The sequence below is a fragment of the Halichoeres trimaculatus genome, unplaced genomic scaffold, assembly GCF_033239565.1.
Source record: "Halichoeres trimaculatus isolate MK-OKI-2021-1 unplaced genomic scaffold, fHalTri1.1 fHalTri1_scaffold_5, whole genome shotgun sequence".
Lineage (NCBI taxonomy): Eukaryota > Metazoa > Chordata > Actinopteri > Labriformes > Labridae > Halichoeres > Halichoeres trimaculatus.
In genome coordinates this window covers 29,531,621-29,549,402 of record NW_027437183.1, presented here as the reverse complement: position 1 = coordinate 29,549,402, position 17,782 = coordinate 29,531,621, and the positions used below count along the sequence as shown (strand labels likewise).

Genomic DNA, 17,782 nt, shown 5'->3' with positions numbered 1-17,782 from the left:
ATGTGAGCGCGGTTGGAGAGGATCCAGACTCCTCCCTTCAGACGGCAAAGTTGTTCAGCCAAAAATTTCTTGGACACCTTCTTGTATCGACACAACTTGCATTTAATTACATTGAGTAAAATGCACTGTTTACTTTTCTCATGCTGAAACAGAATTTTAAAGAGCTGCCTTCTAAAGGTCACTTTGCTTAATTGTGCATCTAAAATTGAGATAAAATTTTGCTTGAAAAAATGAGATGCGGTTTTTTGCTTACTTTAAAAATATTCCACACAGTTTTATCAACAGCAGTGAATTTCTCTTCAGAAATTATCTCACCATCCAGCATGGGAATGACAGTCTTCCTCAGGGCAAGCACCAATCCTAGTGGAGAGCCAAAGAGAAAGAAGTCGGACACCTCAAAGTCAAACTTCCCCAGGGAGCTTCCATCCAGCATCGTGCTGCTGCTCGATCTGCGTGAGGCCGAGTCGTTCCGTAAGACACTGGAGTGTAAGCTGGAAGGACAGTTCAAAGTCATCTCCCAGAGTAGGCTTGAAATGAATCACAGTGCCAGTACATAAAAAAGGAAAGAGTTCTTAAAATATCTCCAGAATTAAAATATTCCATCATCATCATCACAAAGTCAACATACCTGGTCAAGAAGGCTTGGTGTTGTTTAATTGTGTCCACTTCGTAGGTGGAGGAGTCACTCCTCTTCCGTGGCAGTTGTTTCTTGGTGTCATCAGCAGCTCCTGCACGAGGGATGTCAATATTACTGCGACTGAGGTGACGGCTGCCCTCCAGGGTTGGAGAAGCTGAACCATGCCCACTGTTGACGATGATGCCAGGTGAGAGAAGGTCCTGGTCCTGCACATTAGACACCAAAACATTCAACATTAAACAAATTGTCTACAGAACTCAAAGCTCAGATGTCTTGGTTTGATTTGATGAGAACAAGGTTATAATAGTTTTGGATTTGTCATTATAGTGTAGTTTTAGTTAGTTTTAGAGCAGGCATTCTAGTTTTTATTCAGTTTTGATTTTTGCAACAAGGCTTAGTTTTAGTTTAGTTTTAGATTAGTTTTAGTTTTTTCATACCTTATTAACCAGGTGCAGGATTCAAAAAGGTCAGAGTAAATATTTTGTCATACTGTTTATTTTCAAGTCCAACATAGTGCTCATTGCTCAGTCAATGCTGATACTGAAATGTTGCCTGCTGCCTTACACACAGGAAAATAATATTAACTTAATTAAAAAAAACAACCATAAATTATGTGAAAATAATGTTAACATAAATTAAATATAAATAATATAAACATAAATTATATATAAAGCAATATAATATGAGCTTTTGTAATTAGAAACTTGGACTCAAAACAATAAAGTCAGACTCAAATACAATTAAAGTCAGACACATATGCAATAAAACTATTACAGATGCTCTGAGTCATTGCTTCACTACGTTTCATCGCAGCACAGCGCACAACCAGTCAGTGCAGTAAACAAGCATGTCCCAGTACGTCGCTATGAAGGTGCTGTATGGCACTGACAACTGCCAAAAACTGTCGTAAAATTGTTTGGGAAAATGTGTCGGATCAATTTAAATCCTAAAGGCTATTAACATTGTCAAAAAATAAAACTAAGGACATTTTCTCTATACATTTGGTTAGTTTCAGTTAGTTTGTGAACACAAGATACAGTTTTAGTTTATTTATCGTTTTTGTTTTCTTTTCTAGTTTTTATTAGTTTGAGTTAACTGCAATGTATTTTAAATTTTAGTTTTCGTTTAACGTTTCGTTTTAGTTTTTAGTATTATAACCTTGGATTAGAAGAGATACGCAGCACATGTGAATGAATCATTAGAGGTGAAAGATTTTTTCATACCTTCTTTGATTACTTCAAAATTATTGTAACAGATGTATTCAGTCCTCTGAAGTTTGGTCTCTTACCTGTACACTGACCACACTGCCCCTTCGACTGCTGTTCTGACTTTCATTAACTGTCTGATTGCTGCTGCACAGTGCATCAAATCCTAGGATTCCTCCCACGCAGTCTCCAATGAGGCAAACCTAAAGACGACAACGTCAACACAATATTGTTAAACAACCCTGATGTGTTAGACTTCAGCTTTAAATGATAAATCTACACATCTGTTGTCATCACACGTATGTTTTTCAAAAACATGAAATTGTTTTAGCTGTAAATAAAACTAAAAGAAATGTCCAATGTGAAAAATGATTCAACCATTAAATAGTTTAAGTATGATGTGATTTAATCATTTTAAAGTCTTGCCTTAGAAAATAAAAAGATGCCTCACTTGTCAAACTGTGCATGAGCAGTATGTATGAACAAACACATGGTGTTGACACATAATAAGTCTTCAAACACTGTATGCACAGTGTACAAACTGTGTGTGCTGAGTAAACACTTTCTGGTGAAGAATAATGAGCACACCCAGGTTGTAATGGCTGGAAAAACTAAAAACTGTGGGGATATATAAGTGGACTGTGCTGATAGGAAACTGACCTGGCCGGAGAAAGCCGCCCCATCCAAAGACTTAATAAAGTCTGTGAACACCTGGTTGGCCCTGACGATGACAGTTGCTATGGCTTCCTGGTACTGTGGCGCAGAAGTGGCAAGGAGGGGGAGGGCTGCCAGGGGGATGTGGTCCTGGCTGCTGGACAAACAACCCTCATCGTAGCTGTACGGGCTCAGGCTGTGCAAAAAATGTAAAAAAAAAAAAAAAAACCTCATTACACACATATTTATAAAGATCAAGGTCGCAAGAGAAGTGTGAGGAAATAAAGGTAAGAAAGAAAGAGAGGGGGTGGTTACGAGGAGCACCTGGACCTTTTCCATTAAAAGCAAACAGCACTGACTGTCAACAAACAGAAACCTTCAGTGTTTGTAGCATGCAGAAAAATATGTGCATGTGCATCCTCTCACTTGGACACCAGGGAGAAGGCCTCGGCACAGATGGCAGGGCACGGTACCAAGCGGATGGCGATGCGTCCTAGTGCAGCAGGGTAGTGGACACGCATGACTGTGTCAAAAACCGTGTTGATGGTGTTGACGTCAGCCTGCTTGCTGTTCTGGTCTCCTCCGCCTGTATCCAGGATGTTCCCTCCATGTAGAACCAAAATCAGCACATGGATCTTTGAAGGTTGCAGACACTGCTGGGATGAGCTCTCCTGAGAACAGAAAAGGATAAAGGATGAGATGCAGCTTTGGTAGAGCATTCATTTAATCACAAATTCAGGTTTAAAGACATCCCTCATTAGAATGAACAAAGACAACATGCTCCAACAACTCCTTAGCTATCGTGCAGGAAATTAGTTGTGTTTTGTTCTGAGCTGTGAGTCACATTTGAGTCCATTGTTTCAAACTGGACCACACAACAAAATGTTTGAACAACCAGAGAGGGGCGGAGAACCATGAAGTGAAACAGAACAGAGCAAACCTACACTTCACCTGGACACCTGTTCAACCAAACAGCAAACAATGGCAATGCTTCCTGTGGACAACAAATGTAACATCATAGTCTGCAGCTCCTCATGAACACTCAATGCCACAGCTGCAGATACACGCAGTTGAACATAGGGTGGTGAAGTCGAGGACACATGTTTTGGGTTTGGGCAACAATGGGGGAAAACAGGGGCAGAGGCGAGTAAGTACTGGGTTTGTTCAGAGGGATCTGGGATCCATGTGGAGCCAGCGAGGCCCACAATGCACTGGGGCGAAAAAATGTTGACTTACTGACTGGTGCCTGGTTACCGTGATGGTGGGAATGGGAGAGCTATCAGCTTGGCCGCTAACAGAGCCACCCATCTGAACACAAGAGGACAGAGAGGCTCAGGGACGAACAGCCTTTCTCTAATCTTCCAAACTACAGCAAATTACTCCGTTTGGTCAAGTCAAGTCCATCTGAAGCTTTTGAGTCCAGAGAGGCTTTTTCTGTAGACTGTACTGCAGAAATATTCATTTCACATGATTCTGTATGAGAGAAGTTCAGTTAAGATCATTTTTTAAACACACACTCAGTGTTGGACACACATACCTCATCTAGCCTGTCCTCACTTGCAGATCGTTCATAGTCCACTGTCATTTCCTTGAACAACTCACCTGCAAACACACACATACACACATTCTTTACATCAAGTAGTGAGGCAGAGCGACTGTCCGTACTATCCACATTAAGTACTCATGGTGTAATTGTACCGGGAGTTTCTTCTGTGTCTGCAGCTTCTATCTTGTCCATGAGGTCATTGGAGTTCCACTTGGCAATTTCCTTCGGGAGGACTTCCTCGCTGTCGGAGAAATCTTCTGCAGGGTCAAAAACAAAACAACAAATGCTAGTCAACTTGAGCGCATAGGTCACTCGGGGTTTGAAAAATGTCGGTAGGCCAGAAATCCAAACTATGGTGAGACAAAATGTAAAAAAGTTTTATATAAGGCATCACAAACTGTTGTGTTCATAAAATGCACATGATGGTGTGTTTTTAGGTGTGATTGACCGCTGTTTTTTGGTTCAAATTTAGTTTCAGCCTCAAATAATGTGCACACGTGAGCAAGAAGTGGGACATATAGGATTTTATAAACTGATCGTAATAGTTGGAAAACTAATTTCTGAATCATTATAGATTGACACTTAGGTGGTATTTCTGCTTTTAAATCATCTTGATTTATTGGCGGACAAGTTGGCAATCTGCTAGCATAAACATGAGATATGATTATGGATGGGTACCTTTCACATCTGAAATGATATGGTACCGATTCCCAGTACCTGGCAATCGGTATCGGTGCACATCGGTACCAATTTCCGGTACTTTTGTGTGCTTATGTGGTAAAAAATATCAATTTGTTTAATAATGAAATGTAAATTCTTTTCAATTTAACATATTTATTCTTCAGAATGAAAGCTTGTAATGCTGTGTTCATGTCCAGCATGAAAAATTACCTACTCTTCCACTTCCTCATAGTCACTAGGATGCCTTTAGGTACCTAAACATGGTACCTTCTGATTTAACGTAGGTCGGTACCCAGTACTTTTGACAGAATTTGGTCGGGACGGTACCTATAAAAGTACCTAATTTGGTACCCATCCCTAGATATGATTGGTTTTAGATTAAGGATCAGGTATTGAAGGGTAATGGCCCCTTTTGCCTTTTTTGTCCTTCTTACAGCAGGAAAAAAAGTAAAGGAAATAAAAGCAACCATCCTCTGCTCACCTCAGAGCAATCTGGAAACTCCAATATCAAATTCCACAGATACTAAAATCAAATAATGTAACTAGTGTGAAGCTATGAAAATAAATATATTACACTGACTTGTTTTCCAGTAAAACTCACACATAAAAATATCAAGGGCCTTTTAAGTGTATGTTTCCAGCTGCCTCCATTTCTTTGGCTGAACTGGTACTGCAGAATTAAGATAAACCTCCTTCATGCACAAATAGTCATGGATGAAAATCACCAAGTTATAAACCTTGGTAATCCATGACACACTGAAGGGGACATATTGATGAGCTCCCCCTCTTTCATTTTTAAAAGTTTTTTTTGGTGGGGAACTTTTCATGCCTTTAATGATAATGGAGAGGACAGTGGATTAAGTAGGAAAGGGGCTGAGAATGGGGAGCAACATGTGGGAAACAGGCCACGGACTGGACTCAAACATGGGCCACCGACTTGAGAGGAAACCTCATGGGGCGTGACACAGACAGCTTGGCCATTTGCACCTCCTCCTCTTTTATTTTTCAAATCCATTTTTGTAAATATGATGGAAACCAGGTAAGTGAGGACACACTTATGTTTACACACAGTATCTAGATGACCTTGATGAACCAAACATTCTCCATTCACCATATTAAAAAAAGCTTGATAATTTAATTTGGTCGTGTGCAATGAAGGATCATGAGTAAATTATTGTTGCACAAAGCCAGACACTCAGGATGCACATCTGTGATCATTGTATGAACGATCACTGAGACACACAAGGTTGTGTACACTATACACCAAGCAAGTGTTTGTCTTATTTTTAGTAAGGATTGTCTTCTTAGACTTAATTTGAGCAAAATTTGTCACAGCAAAATGATACTGAAGGAGTAATATGATGCCTAAATTGATTGAAAAATGCATATGGGGTATAAAAATGCTCGTCAAGCTTCTTGAAATCAGAATAATGTCTCAACACAAGAAACTAAACAAGTACATTTTTCTTAGCCCATGGGCATATCTTTTACTCTTTATAAGCAATTTAGGTGTAACTTTTGTGCTTTGATGTATTAAAAATAAGATATTTTTCTGGACTTGTCAGGTGAAACTGGGTCAAAATAAGACTAACAAGACCATTTCACTAAAAAACAGACCCCAGCACTTGCTTGGATTTTAGTTTTAGCAGTATGTGTGGAGGTGTGTTCATGAGTTTCATGAGTTCATTTGGTGAAATGTGGTGTGCTTTTACATCACATTGCTTTTATTAATTCAAACCAACATAAATGAAATGTGAATACAGCAAAACACAATACAGTAACAGCCCAGCTTCATCTAATGATTGCAGAGATGCAGTCACTCCAAAAAACAAGAGCAAAAAAAAATTGAAACAAACAAATGTAATCAGCTGAGCTACCTGAGTATCAGTACATAAACAACAGAAAAACTTCATCCTTGTTTCAGTATCAGCACAAAATAGTGTTTTAGCCAGGGCATGTGATGAATTGTAAAGGGATTTGTTCGGTGTGTGTGTGTGTGTGTGTGTGTGTGTGAGTGTGTGTGTGTGTGTGTGTGTGTGTGTGTGTGTGTGTGTGTGTGTGTGTGTGTGTGTGTGTGTGTGTGTGTGTGTGTGTGTGTGTGTGTGTGTGTGTGTGTGTGTGTGTGATGATGCAGAGCTGTGAGCGTGCTGGTGTTAGGGCCTGTTGGTCAGAGGTGATTGTGATTCTGAACTGGACATCAGGATGAAACACCTGGCCTGCCTCCTGGGCCAAACTCATCCAGCAGCGAGCATGGGTTGTGCCACCACACCCACCTATTTCATCTGCAGCCCCAAAGCATGCTGGGTATCTGGGAAGCTTAAGAACTGATCTGTAGTTAAAGAGACGCATGCAAAGTCAGGGGGAAGGGAGCAGGCAGGTATATAGAAAAATTAGCACAGTACAACATATTTTATTGGTGTTACTATCAAAATCAAAATCAAAATCGTGGTTACCATGAGCGTCGAAAAACTCCTCGTCAGAGCTGTCGTCTGAGTCCCTCGCTATGCTCTGCATCCTCCACTCGGAGAGGCTGTGACGTGACGGGCTCACTGAAAGACCACATAAGAACAAGAGATACACTGTTATTTTGGGACATGTGTTTCAGCCTCTCTCTTTCTCTTTTAACACACACACACTCGCTATGACAAAAAAAATATTGCAAAATTTCCCCCGGCCTACACGCACACAGTGTTATATAAACATGCAACAGTCTCTGTGGTGCATTGCTTCATCACAGATGGACTGCTTGGTGATCCATCGGGGGGTTGTGTGAAAAGTGAGGGCCAACGTTTAAGCTACAAGCGCACTGGCATCCAAATGCCAGCTGAGGAAATAGAAATACTAAAAGCAGGTCTTCTCAAGCATGTGTCTTCAGTCCCTGACTTATATATAATTAGTTGGACGGAGTGGGAGGGGGTCACTGCGAAAGGAAGGCTGGAGGGATGTGAGTACAGCTGTAACTGTCAGTGCACGCAGAGAGCCAGCATTGGTAGAGGGGAGGGTCATTGTGAAGCACGTCAGCCTCCTGTGGTCTGTGATGTCAGCAGTGCTGCTAAAAATAGCACAAGAGAAAAACCACAGGGGGTAGTTACAGGGTTGAAATGAGGCACACTGGATGGGACTCAGAGTCCAGGTGGCAGCTACAGTGAGGCCTGCCTTGAGGTAGGGGTGACACTGGAGATGGGTGTGTTTGGACATGTGGTTTGTGATGTTGCAGCTGTTGCTAAAAATAACCCAGGTAGGATCCAGAGAGTTGTAGGGGTGAGACGAGGTAAGTTGGATGGTACTGCATATGTAAACACTCCAGACATAGCAAAGTGCTGTGCAAGAGCAGATCTGTATACAAGAAAGCTGCTCTTTCAATAACGTGGGCACTGTGGAGGTGATGACAAAACCTGCCAGCTGATGAGTCATCCATTTTCAAACTTTTAGGTAGGTATGTTACTACATCAACAACTAACATTCTTCTTCTAACAGCTCAAAACTTTGTTTTACTTGTTACCACTCATGAATTTAACTGTTAGTGCACTTCTTAACATAAAACTGAACTCCCTACAGCCACCTTCAAGGCCAACATGTGGACATTTTCATTTGTTAGCTTCAAAGATGAGACTTAAACATTTCAAAGGCTGTTTACCTTTGGAGCAGTCTGACTTTGTAGTTAGTAAAACTCTAAGATGAAGAGGCGTCAGATGGCTGACTGAGCAAACAGAGCATGATGAAGTGTAAATATAGACAAGATTATGTGTAATGGAAAAAATATGTCTCAGAGCAAAGCTGTCACAAGGACCATGTAAAGCAAGTAGCTAAGTGACCAAACCAGCATCAGCTTTCCTTTCATAGTCGCTCTCAGACAGGGAAGTGACAGAGGTAACCAGGTGCAGGCAGCAGGCTCCTCACCTCCTCTCTTGGATGAGCGGGAAGATCGAGATGAGGTGGACCACTGCTTGGTCAGCACACCTCGTGGCTGAAGCGTATCTCCCGGTGAACTCACGACCACATCCTCAGTCTCGATGGAGCTGATGGCCTCTTTAACCTCCTGTTCTTTAACCGGGGATTGAGCTTCTCCGTTGGCCTCGGTGGCCTCCTCAGCCTGACAGAACTGGGCCATCTTTGTGGCCAGAGCCAGCTGGGTTTCTAGTTCCAGCTGCCGGATGTCCTCCATAGTCAGACCATACCACTCATCCTGCCAGCACCAGGCCTGCCGGTGAGCTCGCACCATCACCTTCCTCAGCCCTAGGATGAGAAAACCACAACTGTTACACACCTGATTCTTCACTTACGGTTGATGAAAACTGAAATATTCTTATCCAACAGACCATGTTGCATACTTACCCACATCATGGATGAAGCGTTCAATCTTAGACTGCATGCCCCAGTAGCGAAACTCCACCTTGCAGAGCTTGTAGGCACACATGATGGGGGTCTTCCCTGGGTTATTGTTATACTCCTCTATCCAGTCATCCTGCAGGGGACCTCTCTGCGTCTTGTTCGACTTGTAGAGGCGAGTGTCCTCCTCAGCTTTGTATTCATGTGGTGGAATTGGATCGGTCACAATGTCAATTGGGTCTGCCAAGGACAAAAAAAATCAGGAAAACTGCAGAGATGTAGATTTTATGGCAGGTGTTAAATAGTCTGTGTTTTCTTGTGGCTGAGGTAGCAAAACAGGTAGCGGCTCGCGATCCATGGCTAGACATGCTTCAAATAACCAACTTCTTGTGACAATCTATTTTGCAACATGTCTCCTTAAAAACCATCCACCTGTAAATGGCATTGTCATATCACAGAGGCAAACATGCTGCCAGCAACAGTAAAAGCATATGCAGTACCATTAAACTGCCACAAGTGGGTCCCACTTGCTCCCTCTGACAGAAATCTAAATGCCATCAAAGACAATGTCATAACTGGCTCTATGACAAGAACACTAAAGAACAACCACCAGTTGAAGATAAAAGAACGTTTTATTGTGCTTCTTGTGTCTTTGGCTCAAAACGTTTGAGGACTAATACCCATCAATGATTTTCACTCATACATTTATGGGTCTATTGTCTCACCAATGGTCCTCTGCCTTTTATCTGCTGCAGACAGGTTGAAAACGTCCGCCTGGTTGCCTGTGTCAGGTTTGTAGTAGGTCTCAATGTCAATGGAGAACTTCTCCACAAAGGGGCAGGTGTATCTGAGGGAGAAGAGGCAGAACTTTACAACAAAAGAAGAGTACAATGTGGTTGACATCTGCCATAACCAAAAGACTGGCTATAAACCTGAGTTGCTCAAGATCAGAAGTATTTTATGAAGGGTGACATCATCCTCTCACTGCTGAGTATAGAAAAGGTGTGAGCCATGCCCATCTGTTGCCTTTGAAGCAAAGCTGTCACTGGTTGAACAGATGTGTCAACAGGCCCTTGCAGTCTATCAATATCCTGACAGAATAGTCAAGGGCACATCTCTTTTCAGCACCTTCATATCGTCGTGTTTGTCCGCGTGGTGCCTGAAAAACGCAGACACCCTGAGAGTGAGGGGCCATCAACATCTAACAGCCTGGGAGTGCTGCTGGCCTCCTGCCGATCTGATGCCTGGCCCAGTTTGACTGTGACAGCCTGCTCTGAGGTCTTCATTTTCTCCTGGCATTTACTTAGGGACAGCAGCTTGAGCAGGACTTCAGACTGGGCATCAACACACTCATCTCATGGCCTTTTATAAGTATCACACTGAACATAAGCAGGGTTTGAATCATTATCTCTGTTCTAAAAAGGAAAGTTTGTGTCTTTGTGCGCACATTTTTCAGCTGAACCCAAGCTCACAGCTTTTCTAATAACAAAAAAAAACATGTGATATTTTGTGCAGTCTTGGCAGAGTTTTAATGCTCTCTCACGCTTACTCTGAAGAGGTGTGGAGGTGGCCTTTCAGTAGGAGCAAAATCTCACCTGGTGCGGGTGTAAGGGTAGGCGTTCCACGACTCTTCTTCAACCCTTAGCGCTGCTTTGGGCAGGATGGAGCGGAACCAGCTGGGAATGTGCATGCCTATGTGGTAGACCTTGTGGGTGTACTGGCCCGTCCCACCCGGTCCATCTGTGTAGGGCTTATTCTCTAAGATCTCCACACCACTGCCTTCCCCACAGCTCTCTTCTCTGCTCTTTTTCTGGGAACAATGAAATGAAATTGTGTGAGTGAGCTGCAGGCATGAGGATTCTTCCAGAAAGGATTGTTATATTTAAAATATGGGTGCAAGTTTGGGAAAGAACGGAAACATACAAACATAAACAATGTAGAGCTGAAATGATTCCTCGAATGATTCGAGGTACTCGATTACAAAAAATACTCGAGTAATTTTCGTCGCCTTAATGAAACGTTTAATTTTTTAAAAAGATCAAAAAGTGGTATTTTAAATAGAGCTGAGGCCATATTAAGAGAGTTTTCAGACCCCCTAAGCTACCTCTTATACAAAATGGCAACTAGCAACAAATCTAGCTTCTTTTCTGGAGTTTGGAGACTAATGGGTCATTCTACGAAACGGTGCCATTTGGGTCCGCAACATTTGATGAGATGAACAAGGCACAAAAAATGTGTTAAAGTGTGTTTACAAATTTTGGAGCTACCAAAGCAAGGGCTTGTATTGACATGCTGTATCAGAAAATTCTATTTCTTAAAGAGAAAAATTTTCATTTGAAAAATAACTGCTCTTTAGCTAAACAAAAATGTAAACAAAAATGTATTTTATCCGATTACTTGATTAATTGATAAGATTTTCAGTAGAATACTCGAATACTAAAATATCTGATAGCTGCAGCCCTAAAACAATGTCTTTTACATTTAAGAATCTAAGGTGGTTGGACGTAGTCAAATACCTAAAAGCCATACACAACACCCTTTAGCTCCCTAAACGATCGGTCAGTCCTGAATTGCAAATCAGGAAGCCCAAAACCAGCTCATGGAGCCACACCTCTCCCATATTTACATTCCAGGTGCACACACAGGAAGAGAGGCTGGGTGGAGCTTTCAGATGCAGTTGAGTAGACTGACTGCTCAGTGACTCAAAGCCTACAAAGACAGGAATCTGTGGCATGGCAAGAGGAACATGACTTTGTGTTATCAAATCAGCACAAGTGAACACCTACAGAGTCGAGGCACAGTCCATGTGCTGACATTATCAAAAACGCAGGGAGCAAAGAGTAAGGACCATAAATGTCACAGATTACTCATGCGTCTACTTTACTGTCATATTAGCCAGTGCCAAGTCCTTCCACGTAGCCGTCAAAAGTATGGAAACTTGACATTAAACGCAGTGCTGAGACAGAAGAGAGACAGATTTCTTCGGACCAGTGAGGAGATGTGTCGCAGGCAAGGAAGTGAATCAGTGAAGCTGGGAGGAGGCAGGCATCAGGCGTCCAGAGCTCTGGACCTCATTACCTGTGACAGGTCATTCATTAGCCATCCTCTGTGCTCTCAACAGCCCAGAAACAGCTCCAAGACACTGCACAGACGCCACAGTGCCATCAAACTGACTGTACACCCAGCCACTGCACAACTCAGGAACTCGTTGTTTTGACTGAGTTAATGTTCATGTCAAGTTTTAAACCACAGGAAAAGTTCTGTTACAGAAGTTTGGAATTTTTGAGTTGGTGATGGGGAAAGCTGATCCTAAAAAACATAAAAACAGAACTTTGTACTAAATCAGAGCAGAATTAATGATCCAGATCACAAAAGGCTGAGGGCCCTATTGTAAGAACAGATTGCGGTTTTATTTGGAGGGATACATATTTTTTCATTGGTGATGATGGGATCAAATGCAGGCCATGGATTGTCTCTAATGAGGTGGCTGACAGGTGAATGCAGCCTGCCAAATGCAGTTTCACTTCTTCTTTCTCCCCCCTCGGAGGGACGTGTGATTCTTTCCAGCTCACCAGAAGACAGATACATAACACAGGCCACAATCATCTGTTCCCTTGGGGAAGTAAGAAAAGTGACGGAGGACAACATGCTTTCAAAATGACTGTAAACTAACTAAACAGGCAAAAAAAGAACAAATGTTTGAGTTTTTATGATAAATAAGCTGTCGTTGAACAAATAAAGTGTTCACGTAAAATTTGTCTGGATGGAGTGAGTCTTCCGCTCTGTTTTAATAAGAATTGCTTTCTGGAGAGTGCTGCTGTGTGAGTCCTGCCCTTAGCATCATCTCTTCTCTGTTTTTCTTCATCTCCCTCTCGTGCCTGTAAATTAATTAATAAACGCTGACAGGGTCAAAGCTTACTGGAAGTGTTTAGGTCTAATTTCTCTTACAGGATGAGAGTCACATCCTGCCTTTTTCCTCCTGCTATCAAGTTAGTGAGGCGTGTTTCCTGTTTGAGATGCTGCTTTTCACTTCCCTCCGCAGACACAGTTGCTTAGTCAGAACATGAGGGATGTGTGCGAATGAATGAGACACAGCGAGATCCTCTCATATCTAATTTCTTGCACATTCCTTCCTTCATATATTACTGCAAATCCCTGCGCAGGGATAATAAATTTAAGATATTCCATCAAATAAGGAGGCGCTGTAAGAGCAGAGCAGAGGAAGTAAGAAGAGGTACAGATATAACCTCGCTGTCCAAAAGCCCAACTTCGTCTATGAGGTTTACAAGAGGGATGGATGGCAGGCAGGCAGGCCTACATGCTGCAGTTGCCCTGGTAACATACAGCGATAAAGACAGGGTATCTGCAGACGCTGACAAAATCCTCTCTGCTTTGAATACAGGTCTCTCTCTCTTTCTCTCGTTTATTTCCCTCCCTCCTTTGCAAGCAGCCTCTCTTTTTATCCTCCATTTCCTCTTTTCATTCACTCCCTCTCTTGAACAAAACCTGACCACCGGCACGCTACTGATGTCATGGTTGCCATAGTGACAGCAACCTCACAGCAATGAGGCTGTGCAAAGAGGGTGAGGTCAGGGGGAGAGGTAACTATTGGTCACTAACGTAATGATTCCTTTGCTTCTTTGATACGTGCCAAAAATGTCTGTGAATGTTTTTTGTTTCTTTGTCTCAAACACTTGCGTCATGGTAAAATGTCCTGCGTGATGAAGCTTACCAGAGAGCAGCGTAGCAGATCAGAATCTCTGCACCTACTGTAGTTGTGTGTTTCACTTGATCAGTTGTGCTCTAAGTTACACCGTTCAGAGGGTGCCAAAAAGATCCACCAAGTGTGTCGGAGTGTGGTGCAGCCAGTGACTGGTTTGTGCTGTCCTGAAACGTCTGCTTGCTTTGGGGCATGTGACTGAGTCATGTTCCCAGCCAACCACTGTTCAACTGGATTACCCGTCTGTTTGCTTCTTTAGGGGGGGAGGAGAAGAAAAACAACTGAGTAATTGACAAGGTTGCAAAGTGAATGTCTGATACTGCTTTAGAGGGTAACGCGTGTTATGGACAATGTGTCTCATTTAATATCCGTTTAAGCAGAAAGGACAAAGAGCTGCCATGATAATTACAAAATGTTTACACAGAAAACAATAGACTGACTTTCCAGACAACTACAAAAACAATTTTAAATTACACTTAATAGTGCATGGACATAACAGGAGCAAGACTCTGAACATAGAGCTTGTTTGGTAGTGTTAGCATGCTGGACGCTCACTATTTTTGGAAAATTTCTTTGAAAAGTGTTTACAAATCCTGGTAAAGGTAGAACTCCTGTATGAGAGGCCTCTTTATGGGAAGGTTAGCAGCTTCATTATGCAGGCCCTAAATGTTTAACTTCTACCATAAAGCTGTTCCCCGAGGGGCCTCAGTTCAACAGCAGTTCACATGTATGCTAAGATTAAATATGTGTACATGTGTAAATCTACCTGACATACAGGTTTATTTTTCTTTCTGTCAGCTGTGAAGGACAGTTTCTTGAATTTAGCATATTAACCAGCAGACTCTACTGGCTCCTGCCCTGACAATATTCAAACACCACCAATCATAGCTCTCATAAGTTGCATTCCTACTTAAAGGGCACATATCATGCCTGTTTCTCCTTTTCACTATGCCAGACTAGGATGCCTGTAAAGCATTTCTGCCCTCAGTACAAGTCATTTAGTTCCTTCATTGCCCCACAATAGCGTTCTAAATATCCTCATTTTAGGCCATTTTAGTTCATCACTATGTTATTACCGCAGCATTATTGTGGTCCAGGTTCACAGTGCATGTCAGAACAAGCATGCAAATATCACAGTCTCACACGTATTACGTCTGCTAAAACTACAGTGTTTTAACTGCTAATTCACCATGTAAAGCTGAGCTGCTCAGCAGAGCAGAGTCCCTGCATCCAGCACTCAGTCAAGTTAGCCAGAGCTAGTAGGGAGTTGTATTTATACTCGGCTCTTGGTGGGTGTATCCCTCGGTGGCGGTTGTGTGACTAACTGACATCACAGAGGAGGAGCTGCTTTATCAGATTACTCCAATAAAAAGAAAGGATCCTCGTGTCGTCATGAAGGTCAAAATCTTGAAGCCAAATGGCAATGACCTATTTTCAGATCCATCAAATCTCATTCTAGGATATCAGAAAAAATACAATAACTCATTTTTAGAAAACTCAGGGGGTGTAAGGTCTTGTTTTCAACTTTATTATTTTATATGTAAGTATTAAATCAGGGATCAGCATGATATGTCCCCTTTAAAGAAAATTCAGTTGAGATGCACTAAACCGAACAAAGAGCCCCAACCTGATCAACAGACTTGAAACTTCAACCTGCTCTTTAACAAATATAAAACCTCTTGTGATAGACATTATGTAACCATGCAGCTGAAACCCTAACACAGCTGCTGAACCAGTGCCAAGTTTAGCATGTGCACAGAAAAATGCACCTTATTGCTTAAATGTTTACAACATGTCCAAACAGTTGTAACTGAATAATGCACAATATTTACCACAGACTGAGTCAGTGTGAATGCTCTCCATGCTTCCTGTGTACTGCTGCTCAGAGTGCACCTGGCAGTACCGCTGGATTAAATAAATCCTCCTTCAAGTACACATATGAAGAGAAAATATGTTGCCACACAGGATAACGAAAGCTGTACAAATCAGCCTTTCCTGCTCTGAGCTGTAAACCCTTAAGCTCTTATAGAGACCCACAGGCTCCAGCTCAGGGCCCAGTTTGACAAATGAAACTGTCTGACACGGACAAAGCAGTGTGTCCATCTCCATCACAGCAGTAGGTATGTGCAGGGAGTTTGCAGAATGAGCAGAGTGCCCCCTCCCCTCCTCCTGAATAAAAACATGCAGCCTATGACGGGTGGAAACAGCCAGCTTCAGAGAGTTTAAATTGGATAATCTATCAGCACACAAGCTCTCTTTGTTCCGTTTCTCCCCCAGCGTCAGACCCCGTGTGACCAATCATTTCATAATTGCGCAGACTGTGATAGCCCTGTTGAAAAACTCCCCCTCGCGTTAATGTCTCTCCTCTCTCACTGCTCCTGTTTGGTGCCCTGGCCTCTGCATCCTCCATGTAGTGATGGTAGAGTGTGGCATGACCTCACCTGGATCATATACAGCTGGGCGATGCGGTATTCCTCCACACTCATGGGCATGGGGATGCGGTACTCCTTGATAAGCATGGTGAATCTTTGGGGAGGGGGGGGATTGGGGAGAAGACTGATAAAGGGAAGGGGAAATAGGAGGGGGGGACAGAGGGGAGGGAGGGGGAGAGGGGACAAGGGAGAGAGCTCCTATATGTGGCTTGTCAAATCAGAAGCTGTAGTCCACATTGATGGGTCCTGTTGGGGGAAAGCAAATGAAAAACATCAGGCAAGTAGCAAGCGAATTAACGTAAAACATTACTTACAAGAATCCAAAGAGTAGACTTTGTTAGAAGGTAAACATGCTGTAAAGTCTGGTAGAGCATCTTGAAATTTAACAGTCTCCAAATTTGGATAATTCAAAGGCAGACACCTGCTTCAGCAAGCAAGAAAGCGATCAATCAAAAGCTACAGATAACAGTCACTCTGATTTCAGAACCTTCAAGACTCCTTTATAAGTATTCATAGATCCATTCATGTCCCTCAAACGTAGAAGAAAAGTGTAGTCGACAGGTCATTCAGGAAATCAGCTCAATGTAGTCAGAAGCAGCATCAGCGCTGTGCCTCCGTCCAGTGTCTCAGATCCAAGTAAGGCACTTTCCAGGATAAACTTCTCTTCTTATACACAGGCCAAAGCTCACTGAGTGCGTGTGTGTTTGTTTGTGTATGTGTGTGAGTGTGTGTGTAGTTAAGTGTGTGTGGGGCGACCGGTCAGCCAGATTCTAGAAAGAGCACCCGTGCCTTGCCGGTGGTCCCAACAGCCACCCTGTTTCTCCCAGCACTTAGACAGCATCACATGGGGGGCTCACTCAGCATAAGAGGGATTACAGATGAGTGGGGAGCATTGCATAACACTGTAAGACCCCCCTGTGCATGATCCAGGTTTCACAAATAGCAGCCTCAGAGTTGCACAAAGCATTGTTTTCAAACCACTGGGCTGATATGGGTAGGTGTAGGCTATACATAACCAGCGTGTGGGTGGCGTGAGTTGCAGAAATCTGCTTTTGACCACTAAGAGAAGAACAGCTCTCTGAAGTACAATCCAAGATCACTACTGCTGAGACTGTCAGCTACGGCAAAGTGACAAACTCAGTGAGCAGTCAATACAGAAAAAGAGACATCTAATTAAAACAACATGTAATGAAATGTTTGTTAAGAAAAACTAAAACCATTAAAGAGGACATATTATGCTTGTTTCTCCTTTTCACTATGCCAGACTAGGATGCCTGTAAAGCATTTCTTCCCTCAGTACAAGTCATTTAGTTCCTTCATTGCCCCACAATAGCGTTCTCAATATCCGCATTTTAGGCCATTCTGAATATCTCGTTGAAACGCTCTGTTTCAAGAATGACCTCCTGTAACCTCGCAACATCACAGCCCTTTGTGCTCTGATTGGTCAGTTCTATCAGAGGGGCGGAGGGGGTAGAGCCAGGGGGCGGTTTTTGCAGCATGGCAGTATTTACAAAATTGCCACATTGAATGGAGCAGACTGAGCGAGTTTGCTGTTTGCCAAAACTTCACAGTAAGGCA

General features: G+C 42.6%; 1 protein-coding gene across 8 annotated transcripts in view; it reads right to left on the bottom strand.

Moving 5' to 3' along the window:
• Nucleotides 1-17,782, bottom strand: part of LOC141790838 (membrane-associated phosphatidylinositol transfer protein 2-like) — a 53,565-nt gene that overhangs the window by 11,596 nt on the left and 24,187 nt on the right. For 5 of the 8 annotated variants that reach the window (XM_074670941.1, XM_074670945.1, XM_074670947.1 and 2 more), the window contains exons 2-15: nucleotides 16,214-16,450; nucleotides 10,648-10,862; nucleotides 9,778-9,899; nucleotides 9,059-9,292; nucleotides 8,624-8,959; nucleotides 7,177-7,272; nucleotides 4,195-4,299; nucleotides 4,034-4,098; nucleotides 3,733-3,804; nucleotides 2,923-3,167; nucleotides 2,503-2,692; nucleotides 1,926-2,045; nucleotides 629-843; nucleotides 316-491 (exon numbers count right to left, since the gene is read on the bottom strand). In XM_074670941.1, the coding sequence (XP_074527042.1) occupies nucleotides 316-491; nucleotides 629-843; nucleotides 1,926-2,045; nucleotides 2,503-2,692; nucleotides 2,923-3,167; nucleotides 3,733-3,804; nucleotides 4,034-4,098; nucleotides 4,195-4,299; nucleotides 7,177-7,272; nucleotides 8,624-8,959; nucleotides 9,059-9,292; nucleotides 9,778-9,899; nucleotides 10,648-10,862; nucleotides 16,214-16,291 (2,269 nt within the window). In that variant the 5' untranslated portion in view covers nucleotides 16,292-16,450. Of the gene's footprint in view, nucleotides 1-315; nucleotides 492-628; nucleotides 844-1,925; nucleotides 2,046-2,502; nucleotides 2,693-2,922; nucleotides 3,168-3,732; nucleotides 3,805-4,033; nucleotides 4,099-4,194; nucleotides 4,300-7,176; nucleotides 7,273-8,623; nucleotides 8,960-9,058; nucleotides 9,293-9,777; nucleotides 9,900-10,647; nucleotides 10,863-16,213; nucleotides 16,451-16,625; nucleotides 16,973-17,782 lie in introns of those variants that run through there. The other 3 variants (XM_074670943.1, XM_074670942.1, XM_074670944.1) reach the window with 3 other exon arrangements.